At 38.6% G+C, this 24,393-nt stretch overlaps 2 protein-coding genes across 3 annotated transcripts; one reads left to right on the top strand and one right to left on the bottom strand.

Annotated features, from left to right (window-relative positions):
* The first annotated feature begins 247 nt into the window (after positions 1-247).
* nptx1l (neuronal pentraxin 1 like) lies at positions 248-4,277 on the top strand. Its single transcript, XM_037257065.1, has 5 exons — positions 248-932; positions 1,223-1,430; positions 2,611-2,855; positions 2,932-3,111; positions 3,193-4,277. Exons 1-5 carry the CDS (start codon positions 489-491, stop codon positions 3,412-3,414), a joined length of 1,299 nt encoding a protein of 432 aa, XP_037112960.1. The 5' UTR covers positions 248-488; the 3' UTR covers positions 3,415-4,277.
* Positions 4,278-14,449: 10,172 nt separating this feature from the next.
* Positions 14,450-21,171, bottom strand: LOC119126046 (SEC14-like protein 1). Of its 2 annotated transcripts, none has more exons than XM_037257058.1 (17): positions 21,067-21,171; positions 20,191-20,401; positions 19,986-20,072; positions 18,991-19,140; positions 18,649-18,780; positions 18,373-18,501; positions 18,134-18,293; positions 17,787-17,896; positions 17,112-17,301; positions 16,810-16,898; positions 16,653-16,723; positions 16,406-16,577; positions 15,753-15,887; positions 15,534-15,668; positions 15,068-15,319; positions 14,788-14,966; positions 14,450-14,714 (listed from the first exon to the last, which is right to left on the bottom strand). In XM_037257058.1, exons 3-17 carry the CDS (start codon positions 20,046-20,048, stop codon positions 14,609-14,611), a joined length of 2,073 nt encoding a protein of 690 aa, XP_037112953.1. In that variant the 5' UTR covers positions 20,049-20,072; positions 20,191-20,401; positions 21,067-21,171; the 3' UTR covers positions 14,450-14,608. The 2 variants fall into 2 exon arrangements, with proteins under 2 accessions (XP_037112953.1, XP_037112952.1); XM_037257057.1 differs by having other exon boundaries at positions 20,195-20,401.
* Between the last annotated feature and the right edge of the window lie 3,222 nt (positions 21,172-24,393).

Here is a 24,393-nt window from a genome sequence, read left to right as displayed (position 1 = left end):
CTGCATGTGCGAATTTGTGCGAGCGAGAGAGAGAGAGAGAGAGAGAGAGAGAGAGAGAGAGAGAGAGAGAGAGAGAGAGAGAGAGAGAGAGAGAGAGAGAGAGAGAGAGAGAGAGAGAGTGTGTTCACAAAAAAAAAAACACAAAAACAAATCATGCTGCATTTAACTGTTGGCTTCCTGCCATGCGTAAACAATAACCAGCAGTGATAAAGGACAAGTAGTCAAATGATAGAAAAATTGAACATGTGCAAGCCCGGGAGCAAAATGGAAGGGCTTTTCTTTGGGAAGTGACGCTGCCTCTGGTGCCTATTAATGAGGGACTCAGATTCCCTCCCCTCCGGTGGTGATGCAGTGAAGCTGCTCTGCGCACAAGCATGCTCTCTGTATAAAACGGGTGCTCCTCCACACACGGATTACACTACACACGGGAAGTCACTGGGGCTTCTTTTTTAAAACCAAAGCAAATCGCAGACCTCCAAAAAGCCAACATGCAAACTACAGACGATGTGAGCTTTTGGAGATTTTTTCTATTTTCATGCCTCTTTTTGCAGAGTTCCAGTCAAGACTTTGGAGGACAAACGCAATTTATCTGCACCTCGGTTCCAAAGGATACGGACATATGCGCCGCTACTTTGCAAAACAGCGTCCCAGGTGATGACTTGAAGAGCACCGTGGTGCAGCTGAGGGAGACGGTCTTGCAGCAGAAGGAAACCATCATGAACCAGAAGGAAACCATTCGGGAACTGACCTCAAAGTTGGCGCGATGCGAGAGCCAGAGCGGCGCCGAGGCAGGGGAAGGGCGTCCCGGGGGTAGGAGGAAAGAACCTGGCACCAAAAACACCATGGGGGATGTTTCCAGGGGCCCCGCGGACACTTTGGCGCAACTCTCGCAGACTTTACAGTCCCTCAAGCAGAGATTGGAAAACCTTGAGGTAGGGTGGAGACATTGCGATCAGGCTATTGGAGAAAATATGCATCAAGATTTAATCCGATACAATTAATTATTTACTAATAGCGACGACACATTATATTCAAAATGCGTCTAATCTATTTTTACACAGCTGCCAGAATTTGTGTGTTGTTTCCAATGCATGAGCAAAACGTCAAATATTTTTTATGTATGTAAACCTAACGAGCAGTTTCAAATTGCTGCTGTGCTGGGAATAGATTCCTCACCTAAAGCTCAAAGTGTATCTATCTCTCCCCCTTTCCTTTCTCACAGCAATTCAGTCGAAGTAACAACTCGGTACAAGCCAACAGCCTCAAAGACCTGCTCCAAAGTAAAATCGATGACTTGGAGAGGCAGGTGTTGTCCCGAGTGAATAGCATTGAGGAGGGAAAGCCCGGACTCCGAAATGAGACAGAGCAGCGTGGGAGAGTGGAGTCCACCCTCACGTCTCTGCACCAGAGGATCACCGACCTGGAGAAAGGTACAAATACACACAATAGAGGACCTCTGGTAGGTCAGAACTGTGGGGAAATCGGATCATTCCATCATCCCATGAGGGAGCAAATATTTTTGGAGACTTTACAGCTCTTCCATCAGATTAAAGCATTTGATCCCTCCATTTGAAACCTAAAACCAGAAACGTGTGCACGTGTTTGGGACCGGGCTCTGATCTCCTGGCAGACACAAGTATTCATGTGGCAGCGAGATGAATGTTGGAAACGTCACCTCTCCTCGGATGTGCATATCAAATTGAGATTAAAAGCAAATCCGGAGCATCGCCATCGTGGATTTGTTGTGTAATGTATAATTCCAATGTTAATCCCCAGCGTGTTTGCACGAGTGTGCTGAGAAGGATCCATTCACTGGACACTTGATTAGGGATACTAGCGCAATCTGATGAGGGATGGCTAGACAATATAAAAATATTTTTTGTAGGTGTTCAACCTCTTTAAATATTGAAATATTTAAGCTTAAGTAGCTGCTGGTGGAGCTAGGATTTTTTTGTCCTTGTGAGGGCCATCGGGTGGCCAAGGATATCCCTCAAGGAATCCACACCCTCAAATTTTTTTTTTTGCAAACCCCCAAAATTATTCAGAAAACTCTAATACACATTTATTGTATGTTTCCAATGAGGGATGGAGAGAAAAATACGGATATACCCAAAATCTAGCACCTGGGGAGGTCCAAGCATATTTCAGGGGGGGGCGGAGCACAGTCTGTGGAGATATCGTACATTTATTTGCTTTCTCTTCAAACACACCCATCTTAACTTTTGAGAATTAATTAAAGTGAATGTCAGACATCTCAAAGTAGATTGATGTACTTTTGTACATTAAAGGTCTGCCTGCCACTATATGTATGTCACAAATATATTTTGGGGACCAATTAAGTGTAATTGGATAATTTCTTGCGATGCACCTGATGAATTGTTGGTATACTGTACTTTTACCTTAGAGGTGTTTTTCATATTCTGGCCTCATGTAGAAGGGCAGATCGAATTCCATTTTGCTCCTGTACCGAATCAAATGCTTGTAAATGTCAGTGGCTAAGCTAACCAAATGGAAACGAGATTGAGGAAGCACTTGTAGCAGCATTCTGCAAGATGTCGACATCATGCAAAATATATGCCACGTAAACACATTTCCATTTCCTCTAAACAGGTCAGCGAGAAAACAGGCCTCTGGATAAATTCCAGCTCACATTTCCACTGAGAACCAACTACATGTACGCAAAGGTGAAGAGGAGTTTACCTGAGATGTACGCACTCACCGTTTGCATGTGGCTCAAGTCCAACGCGTCCCCAGGAGTGGGCACGCCTTTTTCCTACGCCGTTCCCGGTCAGGCTAACGAGCTGGTGCTCATCGAATGGGGAAACAACCCGATGGAGATCTTGATTAACGATAAGGTATTGCTCCTTTTTGAACTTTTGGATCGGCCGGGCTCGATTGAGGTTGATGGATTATTTCTACATTGTCGTCAAGGTTGCCAAATTGCCTTTCCTGATCAATGACGGCAAATGGCATCATATCTGCGTGACGTGGACCACTCGTGATGGTGTCTGGGAAGCTTTCCAGGATGGAGTCAAGAGGGGGAGCGGTGAGAACCTGGCACCGTATCATCCTATAAAACCACAAGGCCTGCTGATCCTCGGTCAAGAGCAGGTGATATCATCAAATTGTCACATGACTAAACATTTTTCACAATCAATATTCAGGGATTGATTCAATCTGTATTTTCTACAGGACTCGTACGGTGGAGGCTTCGACGCCACTCAAGCGTTTGTTGGAGATCTGGCCAACTTTCACATCTGGGATCGGAAACTATCCGTGGGAGAAATCTATAATTTGGCAACTTGCAGCAGCAAAGCACAAGTGGGCAATGTTTTTGCGTGGCTGGAAACCAGTCTTGAAATTTACGGAGGTGCCTCCAAGTGGACATTTGAAGCTTGCCGCCATCTCAACTAAAGAACGGAGAGGTCGCTGTGGTCAGAAAGTCTGTAAAGGAATTTGAAGGCAGTCACTAGATGCTGAGTTGAAAAAAAAATATGAGCGAAGCCTTTTTCAAACCAGATTTCCTCTTTGGGAGAGTATTTGAGTAATGCACATTTGCAACTTTATGCGCTGTGTAAAATGCACGACAGGTTGTCCGATGACCCGAGGATGCTCACGACAACACAAAGAAAAAAATTGAATGCAGCAGATGGTCATGTAGTCTTTGTAAAAAAAGATGTCCTGCGATTCAACTTCCTCGAGAGATTCCTTTTTTTTTTTTTTTTTTTTGACTGCCAGGGATTTTCACTGTGAAAATGGACAAGGCGGACTTCTTTGAAGAGTTGCTCAACAGACCGCTGGGTTTCCTCTCTTGCTTTTCACCCCCCCCCCCTCCTGCCAATTGCTTGACGTGATTTCGTGTGAAGAAGGGTGACACGCCCATTGCCAACATTCAAGCCTGAGTGCCTTGGGCTGTTGAAAAGAATCTCAGCGCATTCACGAGTGCTTGTCTGTCTCTCATTATTTTTCTTCAATTTAATTTGATCCGTGTGTTTATCAGAACACTTTAAATAAGGCAAGGGTAGTCCTGAAATGCAATTTATGGGGCATTTTGCAGAATGTTTGTACATTATTAGGAATGTTCTCTGTACAGTAAAACAGCATGTCTTAACTTGTGTAAATGCTGCGTAAGCATCTACTGTATGATCTTTGCTTTTACTGTTGGATTTTCAGGTGGAGATTTTATACTGCATTGTTATATGCTTAAAGCATGGCAGCACTAACAGATGAAAAAAAACTCTAGTTTTTGTAATAAATTGTGATACTTGACTCAAAAATGTGTTTTTATTTTTACTTATTGAGTGCCCATTTTTTGCCATACACATTATGGACAGAAGTGGGCGGACAGACAAGATGTCGCTATTGAATATTCAACTTTCAATTTATCGATTTTCCGTGGAATAGAATCACAGCTGACGTGTTTTTCCTTTATCGTTCCTTGTAATTATCGGGGTAATTTGGCTCCACAACGTTCAGGTCAAATGTTACGCGAATTGCTTTTCCATTCACTACTTGGTTATCTTCTTATCGAATGGCCTTTCACCGGACACCAGACTAACTAGGGAACATACCAACGACAGCTCGTGTGACTCTATGACGGTTGGATTCCTCACCGAGAGATACAAAATTAAATTAAAGTCTTAAACAAAATAACTATCAATAATTGATACAGTCTGCTAAATTTCAACATAACCAAAACATATATTTTGGTGCAATGCAATCGCCCAACTCCCCCCTCCCCTTTTTTTTTCTTCTTTCAGCCAGGGGTGAAAAGACCATAATCAAAAGTCACAGCAGGGCAGTAGCAAATATCACCTCGTGGAAAAATGCTTACTGGGCTTTTTATAAGGGAAACACATGAAATGTGTCACAGAGTGGCTGATGAAAAATTCATGACAAGGGAGAAGGAAAACAAACAAGAGCTGGATGTGCATAGGCTTCACTGGATTGTAACTGTCCCACTGAGGTTGAGAAATATCTTTGGACTGTTGTCCCAGACATGGCCGTTATAGTTTTTTATCCAAAGGAATTCATGTTTGTTGATTATATAAGTTTATAGAGTCCTGGCAGCATGGAACCTCTCCGAATACAATGTGTTAGTTTATCATTCTTATATTTCTCCAATTTGATTCTAGTTCATCTTTGGAATTGTTTATTTTCAAGCTCTGTAAACAAATTTCTGAGATCCCAGTATCTGATTTTGAATGCGTTGTGGGTGAAGTCAGGGCCACTGTGTGTTCGGAGGAGAGGCAAGAAGGATTTGGCGCACATGAGGGACAAATTCAAAGTTGTTCTTATTCTCAGAGCTCCTTAAAACCGTATTGCCCAACCCCCTGTGCGACCGAATGCATAATTAATTCTCTCTTGACGGGGGAATTTCCTGAACCAGTTGGCCATTTGAGCCTCAGTCCACATATATGCAAAAATGAAACTGGAACAAAAACACTTGCGAAGGAACGCATCAGTAGACCAATTAATATTCGAAAAGTCTAACGACAAAAAAAAGGCTCTTGAGAATTATGTTGATATATTTTGTTTTACAACTAATAAAAAAAAATGTGTATGCATGTCAGTGAGAGTTGCTTACCTGTCGACAGGTGTTTTTTTGCTCGTTCTCCATCTTCTTGAAGGACCTAAAATGACCACCGGGTGAGACCAAGTTTTCTGAATGCCTTGACAGTTTTGACATTTCTTCGTACTCTGCACAGATTGAAGATATCCGGATGCAGTATGAAGCCCCAAAACGTAACCAAGTCCCATAATAGCTATGGTCTTTTTTTTCTCCAATAAATAATAATAAATTAATATAATAAATATATATAAATATAATAATAAATTCCATCATTTTTTTTTTCTCCGTCCCCTCCTCAGCTACAGTACATACTACCCGATCAACAAACAATCAGTCTAACATAAAGATAATAGGAGTTGAAAGAGAATGAAAGAAAGTACACTAAACTTGACCCTCATTATTCCATCTCTTGCCAAAAAGCTAATGATGAGCACATAAAGTTTCACAGCAACCCGCATGAGATGATTAAAGATTGACAGCTCCGTTTCCTTACAAGAGAGAAAAGCAGGCCCACGTCCAGCATCCTGGGATGTGCTTTGCCTCTGAGCACACCCATAGATCTACGCTAATTAGAGCAAAGTCCACTTTTGAGAGAACCATATCCGTCCCTAGTTAAACCCAACATATCTGAAAAAAATAAAAATGGGGGGTTATCACAATTCTACAATGACTTGAATTGATAACATTAAATTAAATGTCATAATCCACCTCACCCTCCTTCCCTCAAAATAGCCGCTTTCCCACCAGGCCTCAAATTTTATCAACAGGCATCTTGCGACAGAAGCTGGCGCAACAGGCGTATTTTTGACGCCACAGTCCACGCAACCTCTGGGAGCTATGCCAAGGAGCCGCTTTTCATGTTTTTCAGGTCAGCCACAGACAGCATGGCACCCCCACCCCCCCTATGCCGCCACTTCTGCACCGCACTTAAAACAGAACATGGATGCCTGCAGTGCCTGCACTTGACAACCAATGCTAACAATAAGAATAGCAACGCTGACTGGGCTGCTCATGTTCCATTGGAACGTGACAGGGGTGTTGTATATGCTAATGACTTCTATACCTCCTGTTGTTTTATAGAGAAAAGCGTGGGTCACATACGGCAGACTATATACTTTACCAGGAGTGAGTGACTGTATACGTCTCAGTTGGAGGTAATATTCAGTTTCCAGTCGCAACTGATGCTGGGAATCCTCAGGGTGCCAAGTCACAAATTAATTCTCATGTAATCTTCCCTCGTTGACCTACACAGTAAAGAGAGAGAAAAAATATATCAGTCAAGATAGGAGACATCATTTCTTTCCACAAGCAGTGATTTTTATCTGCATGTATTTATTGGAATTCATTTGTTATATTGAAAATGATGTACCGTATTTTCCGCACTATAAGGCGCACCTAAAAACCTCCAATTTTCTCAAAAGAGCGCCTTATAATCCGGTGCGCCTTATATATGGACCAATATGGATTCGTGGATGAGGACTAACTTATTAAAGTAAGCTTTACGTGATTATTTTGTGTGTTGTGTGATATTAACGTTTGAGCAATGTTGAGTTATTGATATATTGTTATTGTTTTCACTGTTTCGAGTGTTACTATATTGTGATTGCATTAACGTTTGAGCAACGTTGAGTTATTTATTCTATGCGCTTTATAATCCGGTGCGCCTTATATATGGACAAGGTTTTAAAATGGGCCATTCATTGAAGGTGCGCCTTATAATCCGGTGCGCCTTATAGTGCGGAAAATACGGTACACATCAATAAATATGACCAGAGTTCTGTGATGGAAAAAATATTCACATTATTTATAAATTCTAGCCACATTGAAATGATTATTAAGCATTGCTATTGTTTGCTTATCAAAGAGTTTTGATAACGATAGCTGATAAAGAGCGAGAGAGATTCCTAAAAGTGTCGTACGCAGTGACAACCGAACTACCCTGACCGGAATTACATGACTGTTTCATCATTTATACTCAGGGAGCTTCCAAAATAACACTTCAGTTTCATAGCAATGAAATATCATAGTTGGGAGGGGGGAGAATAAAAGGATACCTACCATATGCTCGCTCAATTCAGCAATCAAAAAGGTTTTTTTGTTGGATTTCAACTGCTGTCAAATATAATGAAAAACCAGAACACCAACAACGAAAGATAATCATTTTATTGGGTCAGAGAGCAATTATTTGGTTGGTGTCAATCTGGTCTGATCAATGTCACATGTCAAAAACAGGGTGTGTGACAATGTTTGGTTCTGAAGTGACGCATGGAGGCTTGTCCTCCTAGCAGACATTGAGGCACACAGTGGGACAGCTCCATGAACCATGAATAATCCATGAGCTCAGAGGCACCAGGAACAACTCTGGGTATGCGGTGTGAGACTTTAACTGAAGCAACCTGTCAAACGGGGTCAGGATTGTTTACAAGCACCCGGCACAAGGTGGGAGAATGTACCAAAAAAAACAATGGTGCAGCTGTGCTTCAGAAATGTTATTTCCCAACTGTATTTGTGGCCATAACTTTGAGAAATCACAGTCATAATAGCCATTTAAAAATGGGATCCCTGGAAAAAAAAAAGACATTAAGGTACAAGACAAATGCTTTATAAAGTTTTGTGCTTGTCATAATATTAAGATGTGAATTGGACTGCACATTTTGTAATGTATCTACTCAGGCATTGTGGTTTGTTTTTTTAACCCCAATTACTTTTCATATTTCTAACAATGATTTCAGTGTTATGCCTGTCGACCAAAGCTAAACTATATTCTAAATTTATTTGAACTCAACCATGAATTGGTCAAATGTTTCTCTTGCTAGCTTGTTAAAGTAATTTCATTGGTGCACAAACTTCTTTTTCTTGAGCTGCGTTAACTGGCTGCTGAATAAACTTCAATCAATAAAAACTTTCAGGTAAGGGTGATTTTCCCTGAGCTATTGTTCTTTTGTCACAATGTGTTCTGGTACAATAATATTCCGCGGGCTGTGAGAGTAGCCGGAGTGCCACTGACAGCTTTTATCCTTAAAGCCCTTTGTGGCTCAGTTCTTCAGGCTTACAAGAACCAAGGCATACTCTCCAGTTTGGGTTTAATTGTAATCTGTGATTTCAAACAAGATCCAGTTACCAGAAAAAGTGTTTGGGTTTATTATTTTCCTTTAGATTAGTCAAAAGAAAAAACTATATATATATATAAATAAATAATATATATACATGTATATGTATAATTATATACACTTAAAAAAACTATATATATATTTAAAAAAATAAAATGATATATATATATATATTTTATTTATTTTTTTTCCCCACAACTGTTTTCAGAAATGTAATATCACTAATTACATGGCTTTAGAACATACTTCCCGGGAGTCAAAGCTTATACGGGATCAAGCAGAAAAAGCCAAAGCCACAAGAGAGCTTGATCTCAGCCCAACCTCTCCCATACTTGTCTGGGCATTAAACCTGCATCCATTGCTCAAATGCTGTCATGCTCCACTACATTGCAGCTTCTTATAATAACCATCCTCTTTATCTTTGTCTCGTGTTGCTCCCCGCAGACCTCCACAAGGCGCACATGACACGCAATGATATCTTCTTTGTAAAGAAATATACCAGGGTATTGTATCAGGACCCAATTATCAGAGTTAGATGGATGAAAGTGGCTTCACCCACGAGGAGGATGGCGGGAGGTATTTTAACCGCTTTGCTTTTGATCGGAAAAAAAGATAACACGTGTCACAAAACATGTCATCAAACGCAAATAGCGAAACGTGCGTACATTGACATTTAACAAAAGCATCTTCATTAAAAAAAAGATCTTTTTTCAAAAATGGTTCTTCACAGCCATTTTGTGTTGAAGTATTAAAAGATAATGGCCACAAATCCAATTCACTTCTAGCAACATCAAATATGGCGAGTAATATAAACAACAATCCTGTGCTAAAATCCAACAGATTACAAATCAAAGCCTGACTCAGATCTATTTAAACGCAAATTATTCTTAAGCGAATGATGCAGCAATGGGGGAGGATGAAATCATCTCAATACGGGTCCAGCATTTTCCCATGGTAATGAACTTTATTGCAGCATATCCACTGAGTGTTAAATTGAGAAGCCATTAGGAGCCAAATGGATCATTTTCTCAATGCATTTTATACACAAAATGCGAAAGGAGGAAAACCATCTTAAATTGCGATGGAATGATTGCAGACATTAGAACAGGCCTAGGCTCGTTTTTAAATACTGTCATGGCAATACTAAAAATTTGGTCACATGACATCTGCAAGTTGAGCCCTTGGGCACTGTGATGTTATTTTGTTATCTTGACAAGTGGAAGCATCTTAATTATGAAGCACCCTTGGGAAACAATCAATTCCTTCCTTGATCCCCAAGAAGAGACAATTGTTTGATTGCAATGAGAAGGTTCTCAATTGCAAGTGGTACAAAGACATGTCATCATGTGGAGGTAGCTGAGAATAAAGCTTCCATCATCTCCTGTGAGTCACATCGCAAGTTATGGGTAGGCAGGAAGACCTTAAGAGTTTGATCTCTAACATTATTAGCATTTTAATAGCATGTTATGTGACTGGAGAGAGCCTAAGCAATGTGAAATGACGGAAATCTATACAATGTTGATAGACAAAGCCTGAGGCCATTCTCGTGTCTTGTCATATTTTTATTTTTTTTAAATGCAAGCACTTTTTTAATCAATGTTTGGCAGTACTTATTATTATCAAAGTTTGGCAGTACTTATTTTTTTCTATCATAAATAACTATGTTTTCCAAAACAGATTAAAAATCAAATAATTGCTGCAGTGTTATAAAAGTGTCACTGGGTTTGCGGGTAGTTTTAAAAACAACAATTACAAAAGAATCATAAAATCAATTATCATGAATGAATTTTTTGTGAGCTATAACACAGATTATCAATTTGCCTTGAAGCATAAAAAAAAAACATTGGTGAATTCATCAGTAAAAAGCAAATGATCTTTGACTTTTTATTGGTAATACAACAATAATGTCCAATGTTGGAATGTTGTGCGGTGTAAACAATTGCTGGAGAAATGTTCCTCAGAGTCAAGGTTAAATTTGTGAGGGACGTCACGTCTTTGTGGAAAAACCTACAGCTATTATCACTTGAGGACAAAAGGATATTTCACGGGAAAATTCATTGTGTCTCAAAACAACATTTTAAAATGCTGACTCATGTTCAAAGTTTTTCTTTGGCGGTATTAGAATTAAACAGCGTGCACGGGGATTATTATTGTGTTTAAAATATAACTACTTGTCCTCTCAAAGGCTACATATACACTTTTGTGGCTATTGCCAAATTTTTATCATATTTTTTATTTAATTTATTTATTATTCATCTTTTGCAGTGACATTATTAGATTTTTACCATTTAATTTAATGAATTAATTATAATATTCCTTTAACTGCAGGTCACATCTGCATTAATCCACAATCGATTCCTCGTGCACATTGACCATAATTAAAATGTAATCCATGCTTTTTGGACCACTTTGCATCCCATACAATATTTCATTTCGTCTCTATACAAAAAGACAAACATAAAATGGTGATGATAAAGCAAGTGGTACAAATTGTTAGACAGTGAGACATTCTTTCATATTGGATTGTGTTTCTTGGTGCTAACAAGCGTGTAATAGGCTTAGCTCTTCTTGGCAGAAAAATCCGCCGATCTAGAGGCTCAAGTCACACTTTAAGGCAATTAAAAGCACCATGCCTGAGCCCGATGGGGATTGACAATACAGCTACTCTCTCATCATCTTACTACGATGGCGGTGACAGGGAATTGTCTCAGCGGCAAGCTCAAAGAAAAAAAAACATGGTCATTGAACACAACGGATTAACCACAATGTGGTAGAAGACACCAAAGGTGAAATTCCAAGTCAATCAAATTCAAATATATCCCGCACACATCAACAAGCGGGCCAAGATTACATTTGAATGCAATCACTGCTTGACAAAGTCTGAACAGATGAAAAGTGACTGAGAAACAAAAATGGGAGATGCTCCCATGAGATGCCCCGCAGCTTTTTAAAATGAGAATTTGCCTTGATCGCCTAGCTCTCTTCATGGCTAATCCCACCTTCGTACCTTTATCTACCGTCTTTTGCTCTCACTCTTCTTTATCCTCGCAGATACTCACGAACCCAAACGAATGGTCGCTGAGCGACAGTGGCCTGGTAGGTTAAAAAGAAAAGACAGACGCCTTCAACTTCCATCTTTTGTTCGCTAGCAGACAGATTTGAAATGACTGCGGCGTGCAGACTTGCTTCTATCGATAATTGCGTCTCATTGGAAAAAAAATGTGGAGGCATGAAGGCCACCTGCACTGTGGATGTCAACAGTGACAGCTTGTATGTTTTTATTTTAGTGTTGTGTATGGAATCATTATAAAACGGTTTTAGGGAGATTCTCAAAGCAAGAAAATGATTCTTTTTCAGATTTGATCACATGTGCTCTTTCAGTCTCTCTGCAGCATGTTGGTCACGATTTCCACCTGACACGAGTACAGAGGATTGGTGAGCTGTTGCTGGATTCTAACACTTTTCACAATCTTTTTTTTTTTTTACAAAACATCACATTTGCCAGTGACAGTGATGTTTCATTGAAACATGATTTTCTCTGATTTTCAATACTGTGGCATTTGTAAATATATTCAAGGCTATACTTTAAAAAATGCTATCTTTAAGAAAATAATCTCAAGCCTAGCTCCAGTCCAAATGAATTATCCCAACACAATATTGTTGTCACATACCACATGAAACATTTAATTTCCATCAGCTGGCTATAAGGTGAAAGATTTTAACCTTCACATGGTTAAGCCTGTCGGGAATTGTATTTTAACCGCATCAGGCAGATGAGTGCAAAAGATCTCACAAGTGGCTCGTGATCTAATTGCCAGGTGTTCCCGTGGTGACTCACAGGAGTCTTAAACCCAACAACCCTTCCAATGCAATCAGAAAATCATTGAGATGCTTTCGATTGCACAGTTAGGACAAAATATTAGTCATAGTTTACTGTATGTCCTTCCTAATATAAACACAATATGCAGTCACAGTTTGCTATCCATATGCGATCAGCATGAGATCCAACACAAGAGCTAAACAGTGTAAGTTGCATAATTGTAACCCAAAAATACTGTCACTGACGTGCACAGTATAGTAAGAAAAAAAGAAAGCAAGGTCTTGTGTTAGAAAAGCAATAAAGCAACATTGGGCTTGTAGGCAGAGCGCTGTCTCGTCATTGCAAATGAGGCCAGCCAGCGCTCAGGAGTCGGCGGCCTAAATTGAGGCCAGATTGATGGTCTCTCTTATTGCGGGGAAAAATCAATGGTGGAAGATATGAGACTTAGTGTGAAGTAGTTGAGATAAGTAACCGTGACTGCATCAATTTGTCTGAAGCCATTTTAATTAGGCCTACTAAAATCATGTGTTAAATTAGGGTTCCAAACAAGCCATTGAGATTAGCGGTCAATGCTAAAAGTCCTGCAGTTCAGTTTCTCATCCATTCAAATGATCTCATTTAGTGAGAAATTGGTAATTTCTTGTTATATGGATAAAAATAGTGACAAAAGAAATGAAGTATAAATTACAGGGATTCATCATTCTTCATTTTAGCTTGACATTTAGCACGGTTCTATATTTCACAAAGTTGGGGAAGACCACTCTTTTTCCCGTGAACTTATCTAAAAAGTTCAACTAGAAAATATACTTCAAAATGTAATTTTCCTTTGCTGTTTTTAAGGTGTCTTGAACAGATTAATTGGATTTACATGATTTCCTATGGGAAGCATGCTTTAGTTTTTGTATTCATTTTTTTTTCTTACTTTTTTTTTAACACTGCAGGCAAAAGTCTATGAAGGACAGTCAAAGTCAGCCTACTAATCAATCAACATACTACTGAAAATGATATTTTACAAATAAATAAAATAAAATCTCCAAATATGTCCATTAAAAGTCTGTTACTGTTCAAAGTTTGAGTTTAGACCGAGAAGCAGCAGACATTTGCCGGAGAAGGAAAATTTAATCAAGATTGAGCTGGGAGCATATGTTAAATTTATGGATATTAAGGTTTTATGCAAATGCATTGTGCATCCAAAATAATAAAAAAAAAACATCTCATGGTTTTCAAATTAGCAGCCTCTGAAAACATGTTTATGCAAATACTTCAATCTCAGTCTGCATCAACTTATGGACAGCTTTTGTTGTTTTTATCCTTACAACTGAATTTCATTCTATTTCCCAAGTCTATATTTGAATGCAGATTATATCCTCTACCTTAATGCGAGTAAATCAAGGCACCTCTTATCAAATAGTGCATGCAAGGAGCAATCTGGAGTTTCTCTTTCCAATCATCCACTTATTGCTGTGAAGAGGATAACTATTACAGCTACACTGCAACACAGCCACTGCAGACATTTCTTTCTTCCATTTCAGTATAAAGGCTCTCTAGAGGCCACAGCAATGTATGCTCTTGTAATGAATTCTTTATTCAAGCAACTCTTCTATTCCTTTGCCCAATGAGCTCGAATGGGGGAAAAAATGTATTTGCTACACATTTGGGACAATGAGACTTTCAAAGGATTGTTGTTTCTAGCAGTCTTAATGATGTAGTTTCTGTTGTTTTATGTCATTAAAGATGTTTTTTCTGCTCAATATAAGGATTTGCAAAATATATGCGGTAATATCTTGGAGTGGAATTTGTAATAATTGGTAAATGGCCACCAAAATATTAGAAACACCCCTCATGCTGGGCTACAAAATAGTAAACTATACAATCGGAGGCTTGAACATTTTCTGTGCAAGAAAAGCCTGACATCTAGTGGACAATCAAAGAAATTCAGTGACTGCCTTATCTTTTGACATTGCCATTTATTGACCCATCAAATGCAGTGAAGACCATCCAATGATTGATTACACTTTTCGAAATTTCAAATCCAACACAAGTTGACTGCAGCAAACCTTCTGCTACAGAAACGATCCAATTAATGGATTCCTTGTTGAGCCGATGCTACCTTGAGACAGTTGAGCTGGCGTGTGATTGGCTAGAAAGAGTAGTGGACACGCTAAGTTGAGAAAAACCACTATGACTGGACTCTAGGCTGGTCATGGACCCCCTTAAAAACACACACATAGGGATTTCTTTATAATCTAAACAAACACACACATCCAGGGAATAAATGAACTAACCTGATGTCTTGGGAAGCCAGCACCTCGGTATAATACATGATTTTACATTTGTGGGTGCAGACCTGCAGAGAAGCCAGCACGTCATCCACGTAAGACAGACTGGAGGCCGAGGCGGCCGGGGCGCTGTGAAAGCACCACTGGAGGATGTAGTAACCAGGCCAGCGAGTGATGTGGGAGCCCTGTTTGAACAAAGTGAGGCACATAATCAATATGAAGGGAAAAGAGGATGGCGGTGGATTGTCTTGAGACATGTCCCAAAAAAGAACTGTGTTCCATTTACCTGTGCACTCTCCCCCTCCCTGCATGTGAGGGTTTTCTCCACCAGGCTGTAGTCCCGACCCAGTACCCAGTTCTTGTCTAATAGCTGCGGATTGACAGAGCCTAAGGATGTAAAAGCGTGCGTGCCGATTGTGTCTTTTTTGGGTGTCTGTGGAGCCCTTTTTGAATGGTAGATGTTGAAGAGCACGTCTCCTTTAGATACATCAAGATCCCAAGTGATGACAGAAGATGCTTCCACGATCTCAATCAAAATCTGAAGGCATTTAGATGGAATGGGAATAAAGAACAGAGCATATTGATATTCACATGACGTTCTCATTATTTCCAGCAGACGGCGCCCTAAGCTTTCATATTTTTCGTGTACTAAATGGATGAGCCCAGTTTTATTTATTTATTATTCTCTTTATCAGAGAAAGGAACATTCACTTTTACATTCAGCTTGTGTTTCTTTAGATAAGTGACTTTACCTCATATGGAGCTCCCTTGAAAATACTGGCACTTTTATATATGGAGTCTGTCAATAATCGATTGTCTTCCATCTCCAGCTCCTCTGCTGTCCTATACAAAGACTTGGGGACTAAACCTCCATCTGGAATGTCACACTTGAGAGATAAGAAAATAAAAGGGTAAGCTGACAAGTCTTAAAAGTAATACAAGTGCAGCTTTATGTATTGAATAAAGCTCACCATGCACTCTCCTCCTAAAAAGTCAGGAATAAATGCCTGGTCAATGTAGTCCACCAAACCTCCTGGACCTTGGTAGTCACTTGCAGCATACACAAGGAACTTCTTACGGGTGTTTTCATTGATCAGAGGGCTGACCTGCAAGTCAGAACATCAACAATATTTATGCAATATTCATGTCATAAATAATGATTTATTTTTTATTTTTTTTATTTTGATCTTTGGAATGTAATACAGTACTTAAGATCAATTACATTTTCTTATTTAGCACATATGGGTAATGGCCTCAACCTTAAAGAAATATAATAATAAATATATAATATAAATAATATATATACAAATAAAAAAATATAGTAAAAAATATATTTTGTTTGTTTGTGTACTGTGACATTCTTTTATTCTATTCCACATTTGACATTCTACAGAGGTTTGGAAAACACCAAATTAAGGGCGCCACCATTATCTGTCCATCCAACAACACAGTGCTATCATGTACAATCTTTCTATTACAGTGAGTTGTTGACATTTTCCTATTTTGAACAAGAATGGGCAATTATTTTCAACGTGGTGACCCTCTCCAAAAGAGCAAACATATTAGAAGCATCCCTTTTGCATGCCTAGCATTGTGGCTAGTGAATATAGCGGTTTATCCTCACCAGGGTCCAGATGACGGGAAATATTCTGGGTGCTTTCAGCATGAGCAGGCGACCCAGCGTCTCAGGGTAGTTGGCCTCCACAACTTCAATGATCCTCAGTAGAGCCTTTAGTCCAGGTCTCCACAGATGACGCATGTTAAGACCCTCCAGATCCACCAGGCACGTCCAGCACCTGGCGCACAAATTTTCACGATTATTTCATTTTTCTAATCGCTATTTTGCGACCACAAGGAAAGAATTCTGGTACCAGATTGGTCGACCAAAGAGTGCCGTGTTTTCCTCACAGCGCCGAAGTCCCTCTTCATTGATGGCGACGGCCTGGGTCATGAAAGTAAATGTCAGCCATGAAATCTGTATACAAAACGGGCTGAATGGTGTGTAAATGTGGGCTTAAACCTTTTCACCTGTTGAACCAGAACCTCCTCTGTTAAAGCTCGCATTAAACCTTTTGTGTCCATGTGACCCAATCGCAATATGTAGAGCGGTCGGCCATCTAAACACAAACGCAATGAATGATTCCATTTTTTAAAATATTTTCTTTAATTGCTGGATATTGATGATCTGTGTTTAAGACACGTGGGAACTATGACAGCTGGTTTGCAGACATTAGTTAATAATCTACAAGTTTATCTAGTTGCACAAGGACTAACCCCTTCTCTAAATATGCAATAAAAGGTAAATAATGAAAAAAAAAAAAGGACTGTGCCTCTGTCATTGTGGTGCCAGCCTCCACTGTAATAGTCCTGGAGAAGTTGAGGACGCTGCCATGAGTCCAGGAGGAAATCCACTTGATGTTGCTTCCTCCATGTAAGCGATTGACACAGAAGCTCTCGAGATTTGTCAAAGTTAAAATCTGTGGCTATCAGAAAACGCAGAACATGTTGATCCTTTGGACTCTGAAAAGGCAAAAAAAAAAAAAGATTCACCACAAGATCACCATAAAATATAAACCGACTGACTTAAGTTAGGGCTGTCATCATCAAATATTTTCGATTTATCGAATAATCACATAATATTTTATTTTTCATAAAAGTGTCTAAAACATTTTCCCCTATTTATTATTTGGTATTTTTTGTTGATTTTCCGTAGAAAAAGCAAACATGTCTTGTTTTGATTAAACACAAAAGATAATTGTTTGTTTTCATGAATAAATAATAAAAAAAATAATAAATAATAACAGTTGAGAAGTAGACATAAAAGGACAATTATAAGATCAAAAATGTCTCTAAACGATTACTCAGTTGTCGATTAGGTTGATAAATCGATTCATTTTGACAGCGCTAAAATAGTATACCAGGAAAGCAGCAGATAACTTAAGATGTAAAGAAAACGGATTGACATGGAAAAGTAACCTTATCTGTTCAGACAAAATTGATATGACCTTGCCCTTGTTGGTTTCCTGGAGCCACTGCCGCAGTCGAATAAGGCAGCTTTCCTGCAGAGGTGTTAAATCACCAAGGTAACGTCTGATGTAATCAGCATCCAACTTGTCTGCAGGCCAAAACACACCTTCAACTTAGCACATCGTCCATTGCATGCATTACAGAAAGACTCGGGGCACTTTCAACCTGAATGAAAAATATCATCGACATGCTCAATGTGAAATTTTCTGACCGTTGCTCTTTTTCGTACAACAGCAAAAAAAAAAAAAAAATCTGATTTTGGCCTTTGTCATGAGCTGCAAAAGGCAAACCAAGAAAGATTTGTAATATTAAGGTTGCCACCTACCATCAGCAGAGGTAGTTGCTATTTCTGTGTGGTGGTCCTTGTCATCTTTCACACAATTTCCAGGGACGACTCCCGAAGGAGACGATGGAGTCCAACGAGGTATAAACATTATTCCCTCTTCTTCCAGCTCTGTCAGGTGATACTGGATAATTTCTTTACCCTACCAATACATCAATGGAACGGTAAACATCAGCAGATATTTTTTCCGCCCACACATCATCACATCGATCAATACCAACCTTTTCAATGCTACTAGCATATTGTTTCATTGCTATCTTCTCTGCCATGCTTTCAAAGCCAAAAAAAGATTTAACATCAAGACTAGCTGTCTGCTCAAAACATGTCCATTCCTCATTCTCGGGATGAACCTGTGAAGCAAGAGCAGGATTTAATATAACGCTACAAAAAACAAATGTAAGACTAATATTAAATCGCACAAGGTCCAACATTGGAGTGAATGGTGACAATACAAATCTGGATTGATTTATGTAATTTAGATTGGATTCAACGCTCACCGTGTATTTGCAGCACTCAGACGAAATGACCCTGTTGGAAAACGTTTCGTTCAGGACCTCAATGACGAGAGTCCGCTCTCGGCGGTTCAGGGTGTTCTTTTGGATGAAATATAGGTAGTCTATGCCAGCAATCTTGGTAGAGAAAAACAAAGCAAAAAGATATTTCACTCTAATGTGGTGGTTATAAAAAGTCTACACACCCTTGTTCAAATGCCAGGTTTTTGTGATACCAAAAAAAAACAAGATTAATTATTTAAAAACATCTTCCATCAGTGTGACCTACAAACTCAAATGAAAAAAAGATTATATTAAATAAAAATAAATTAGTATGTAAACGCTAACCCGTTTGAGGAGTCGAGGTGCATCAATGTCAATAGTGCAGCGCCTCTCGATCACCAGTATGGAGCCATCCTGGCTTTGGCTCTCGTTGATTATCTCACTGTCTACAAACACTGGGATCAATGTACATTTAGGGAATCTCTTGTTGTAAGCCTGACAAAGAGAAGTCAAAGTAGCCACAGTTAATTAAGGAGTGTAATCTACTGCCGTACCGACAAATCAGTAGCTGTCAACAAACAGACGATCATTTCAAGGGTCTACACATTTTTTAAAAGCAAAATGGGTTCATCATAATAGCATTCAGGCAAGTTATAAAAAAAAAAAAACAGTGTAATTAGGACAGTTGGTAGGAATACTGACTGCCAAAGGCAAGCTGAGAGGAGGTCTAATAAAAAATCTTGAGCGTAAATAAAAGAGTCTGAAGGGAGAGACGATTTATTTGTTCTCAAACGAGTTGGAGATTATACAAGAAAGTATTATTTTATTATCCCTTAGACGTAGGAGATTTACTTGAAGAGAAGATTCTCACGGAGTCAAACAAAGTGTCTGTGAATGTTTACTTGCACGATGTCTCGGCTGGTGTCTGCGGTGCAAAGTGTCATGGTGATTGCGTAAGCTCGGTTTAATGTATAACGTCGTTAGGGAAAAGCAAAAAGAGGCTGGGAGGAAAAAAAAAAAGCTCTAATATAAATATATACATTGAGTGTAGCCTATGTAAAAGCGCTATGCTGCATAGAAAGTATCAATACCACATTCAATCAAGCTTATCATTTAAATTTTGAGCACCTCCAAGCTGTCAGTTGCTCAGTTACATAACTGTCTGTAAACTGTAAAAAAAAATAAAAAAATGAAAAAACTAATAAAAGAAAATAAAAAAAATAAATGTCTACTGGCTACAACAAAAAAATAAACCTGCAGTAAAATGACAATTGTTTTCTTGCATGACAATTATCTTCTTGCAGGAATAACATTAATAATAATAATAAAAAAACACTTACAGCTATTATCAACTCAAATGGATGTTTGTAGACCCGAACAGGCGACTGGTATTCTCGCACCATGGCTGCAGTTCAATCAGTCAGTCCCTGAATAAAGGCAACGACATTCACATGACTCACTGACATGCTTTTATAACGTCTGATTATACTGCAAAAAAAGTTTCTATAAACCCAATAGAACATTTGAAAGAGTAAAGTGTGTGACTTACAGCAATGGGATGTTGATCCACACTTTTCAGATGTTTCAAGTTAGAGATCCATTTGAATGCCGTCCACAATCAGCTGCCAGATGAAATATTTTTTACCTCATTGGGTGTTGTAAAACTGAAAGCACCGTGACCAGCTGGTGACGGTGAATGAACTCCGCCTCTTTCGAGCCAACAGGAAACCATGAATCCGTGTCGGATTTAGTATCTCTGGTGGAAGAGGACAGCTAGGTTGTTAAGTCAATGTAAGCGGACATAATTGGGGAAAAATAAAATCAAAATGTGAACTAATTTAGTTGTATTTCTATCTATACATGCATTTACAATTATTATTTTATTATTTATGAGCTTATTGAAAACACAATAATCATTTCAAGATGAAACTCAAACTGAAGTGGACCTCTTCAAAATTGTCCTTTTTTTCTTTCTTTTCTTTGGGCTCAGCTTGCTCGAACAAGGTCCTGAATGGGCAAAATCACAAGGACGTCCACTTCTATGCCTTTCTAATTTCTCTGGGTCTTTGTTGGCTGACTAACCCTCTGGGAACATTCTGTTCAAGTCTTGCAAGGGCAAGATACCTTTGAGAAATTCCAAAATGTTTTCCTATCATGATGGCAAGAAGAGGAACAATTTCAATTCATCACGGTAAATTTACGGGGCACTGTTTTTGTAATTACACTATTGCATTTAAATAAATACAGATATGGATCTGACAATAAAGAACAATAAAAGTGGAAAATAGAGACTTTTGACATGTTCAAAGTAAACAATAAATTTGATCAAGGCGTGACATAAATTAGATTACATTTTACGGAGCGAATTAGCAAACTACCCAAACATAAAGACTAGTTTTCAAATATATATATATATATTACCATGTTGCAGCTTGCAAGTCGACCCTTCCATACGTTGCGCGTTAAAGTTCAGCTGACAGCAACGACGCACTTCCTGGAAGGCAACCGGATGTCACATTGATATCTGAATTATTATTTTTTTTATCATATCCGCCGTCAAAATAAAGAAATCGGTCGTTATGCGTAAACAGTGTGTGACGTAAAGTGTTTCATGAGAGCGTTTCACCAACTCAAAGCCAGCTTGGTGACGTCATTGGCGTCAATTGACGTCATTGCTCAAGGGTTGCAATTTGTAAATATCATTTTATATGGATTGTAATTTTTTGGGGGGATGCTATTCGGTGTTTTGTAAGTTGTTAACCTGCTTTTTTGGTCAATGTTTTCACCAAGTTAGTTTTTCCCTAGTTTCACATTTATGCACAAATACACATAATTAATACATAACATTATGATATTAATTTTAATAAATTCAAGGCCCACATTTTTAACAATTATGAACTTGACAATTGCATTCACATTCAGCTAGGATGTGAACTATGGCTCGTTTTATTTCCCATGATAACAAAATACAGGAATTAATCACGCTGAAATTGCTTTGGAAAATGTCAACTGCCTCTTCCCGGTTGCCTAGCTCATTACGTAATTTTGACTTAATTATCACCTGTAATTACTCTAAATGTCTTTTGAGAGGCATCATGTTTCCTCCTGTCCTTTTTGTTTTCTCGCACATCTTTTATAGAACTCTTCCAATAATCATCACATAAAACCATCGCAGACAGCAAATACTGAACTTTACGGGATTTGAAGTAAACAGCTCCCAATGTGAGAGCTACAGTTTATGTTTTGCACAATGTAAAATTAAAATGCAATCAACATCAAATGAAATTGAAAAATTATCCGCAAAACCAATGAAATATTGTAGTTCATCTTCTATCCGCTTGAGGGCCCCAGTCAATTATGATAATGACCTGAATGTGTGATTTACATGCAGGAGCGCGTCAAGCCAAGTAAGTAAGTAATTCAACGTCAAACTCCGACACTCAACCTCACAATATATATAACTGTCATGTTTGTGGCCCGGGGCCATCACCTTTTTTCTCAGTAAGAGAGAGGTAATACAGCAATGTCAGATTAGCATTTATATCCAAAGCATGTGCCCTACTTTATTCCCTGAGCTGCAGCACCAATAAATAAATAGCACTCATATCCATCTACCTGAGACATTTAACACTGAGATGGCTCCAGTTTGTCAACATAATAAAATAATAACGATGAAATGTTAAATTATTATTATTATTACGAAAGGCAAGGATCAAAAGAGACGATGAGTATATTTTGCTATTAAGAAGTGGTTTCAGTTCCAATCGAATGAATGTACGACTCCATATATCTAAATGTCATGTTCATTTTCAAAAATACTGAGAATAATTTACATGCCGATTTAACACAAACGTCATATGACCTTAACGCCTGTCATGCTGCATGAAGAACACATTTATTTTTGTCATACTTTCATCTAACACACTTCATGAAATACAAGCCATGCACCCCTGTAATGTCTCCCATCAAACAATGCCAGCATGACCTGCCCCCTACGGAATCTAATCAAAATCCAGAAGACTGATGAGATCTATGAAAATCCCTCGCCTCACATTTCCAGAAGAAATATGCATATGAAATCAAAGACACTTCGATCTAAAGAAGAGGAAAAAAAAACCTAAATTTAGCTCTATGGATAAAAAAAAAAAAGATTCTACACTGGAATAATTACAATTGAGTGCAATATATTTCCCCTTTGGATTAAAGAGGCTTCAGGGAATACCAACCTGAAGTAGTTAAAATAGAAATAATGTCTTTACTTCTTTAGTGAAGCGGGAGAATTATACGGTGGTGAGTGCAAAACGGTGTCAAGTGAAGGCACTGCTCATTTGAAAATATAATCCCATACAACTCTTATTTAATTGCTGCTTCAATATTTCCATTGACAGTTTCTCATTGTACCAATAAAAGTAGACAATCACATTGCACTGGAAAATACTGTAGATCAAGGTTACCACACGAGTGCTGATGCAAGTGCATAGTTATGGACGGAAGACCTCAAGGACTTCAAATACCCGAAGAAATTTGGAAGAAGAAAAAAAAAATCTCTACATACTGAGGTGAAGGTTTTTTTTTTTCCCGGAAGGAATATTATGTCACAATATGGCACGAGTTAATTTGAGTTTTGGGGAAAACAACTTGTTTAAGTGCACTTAAAGCACTCCTTCCAAAATTACAATCCCCAAATTGCCACCATGACAATGTTTTTTTTTTGTCATGCGACAAACTGGACAATTATCAAAGAAAGTATCTAAATAAATGATTTAATTTGTACAACACAAAGCAGCAGGGCAGCCATGGAGAACAAAAACAAAAAAAAGGCTGTTAAGCATCCCTGCTCCATCTAATAGGAAAAAAAAAAAAGCTTAATTAAAAAGTCTGCCTTTCCAAAGATAATGCCCAATTTGGAGGCTTTCATTTCAGAATGTATTTCATTTCTCTGCCTTTTACATAAACCTCTTCAAACACGCTAGCGCCCTAAATGAGCAATTAGATGATTAGAATTGCAAACTGTGTTTTGATATACGCCAATATCATCATATTTTTTTAACCTGATAGTGAGTGTCAATCAAAACGAAGCATTATTATTGTAGGTTTTGTACATTTTGTCAGATTGCGACTCCACCCAGCTGTCACATCAAATTGCTTACATGACATTTAGACAACCCGGCAAAGTCTGCCGACAGATGTGATCGGTGCAGATGGAGACATCAAACCAGCTCGGATGAGACCAATTAAAGCAATTACACGGGAGATTACGTGAAAGTGATGCGTCACTCTTCACGTGTTTTTGCCGCGTCATCGAATTAACTTGCGTGAAATAGTTTTGTCGGAATAAATTAAGATTCAAGAATAAAGTCGTGGTGATCAAGAGATTAATAATGACTCTAGGCATGGTATAATCAAAGAGAAGTTCACATCTTATATTTATTTTGGAGATCAAAAATGACACTGAATTTTTTTTCCCTATCCAATGATGCCTAATCAATTGCGGAATCTGCAGCAAGATCCAGTCTTGGGATTTGATTCGTCATGTGTTACATCTTTTATTAAACATTTCTGCAAGATGGAAATACACACAAGTGTGCATCAGAAGGATTTAAAGAAGATCTTAATGATTTAGCACACAGATGTGAGTTTTGGCAAAAGTCCATTTGTAGTTTTCGAAACACTGTGAATGGCAAGAGAGCGAATTCAAGAAAGTCACGATATGTTCTGCAGCCACATTCGGCCTCCGTCTGACTCATC

The sequence above is a fragment of the Syngnathus acus genome, chromosome 8, assembly GCF_901709675.1.
Source record: "Syngnathus acus chromosome 8, fSynAcu1.2, whole genome shotgun sequence".
Taxonomy (NCBI): domain Eukaryota; kingdom Metazoa; phylum Chordata; class Actinopteri; order Syngnathiformes; family Syngnathidae; genus Syngnathus; species Syngnathus acus.
This window is presented reverse-complemented; position numbering and strand designations above follow the sequence as displayed.

What these genes read in the sequence shown, in the direction of transcription:
- nptx1l (XM_037257065.1), top strand. Translation starts at nt 489, where the DNA reads ATGCAAACTACAGACGATGTGAGCTTTTGGAGATTTTTTCTATTTTCA. An exon ending in GATCACCGACCTGGAGAAAG is followed by an intron (nt 1,431 to 2,610) that starts GTACAAATACAC and finishes TCCTCTAAACAG; the next exon opens with GTCAGCGAGAAAACAGGCCT. An exon ending in TGATCCTCGGTCAAGAGCAG is followed by an intron (nt 3,112 to 3,192) that starts GTGATATCATCA and finishes TATTTTCTACAG; the next exon opens with GACTCGTACGGTGGAGGCTT.
- LOC119126046 (XM_037257058.1), bottom strand. Translation starts at nt 20,048, where the DNA reads ATGGTGCGAGAATACCAGTCGCCTGTTCGGGTCTACAAACATCCATTT. An exon ending in CTGAGTGCTGCAAATACACG is followed by an intron (nt 18,502 to 18,648) that starts GTGAGCGTTGAA and finishes CTTGCTTCACAG; the next exon opens with GTTCATCCCGAGAATGAGGA. An exon ending in TTTTAGGAGGAGAGTGCATG is followed by an intron (nt 15,669 to 15,752) that starts GTGAGCTTTATT and finishes TTATCTCTCAAG; the next exon opens with TGTGACATTCCAGATGGAGG.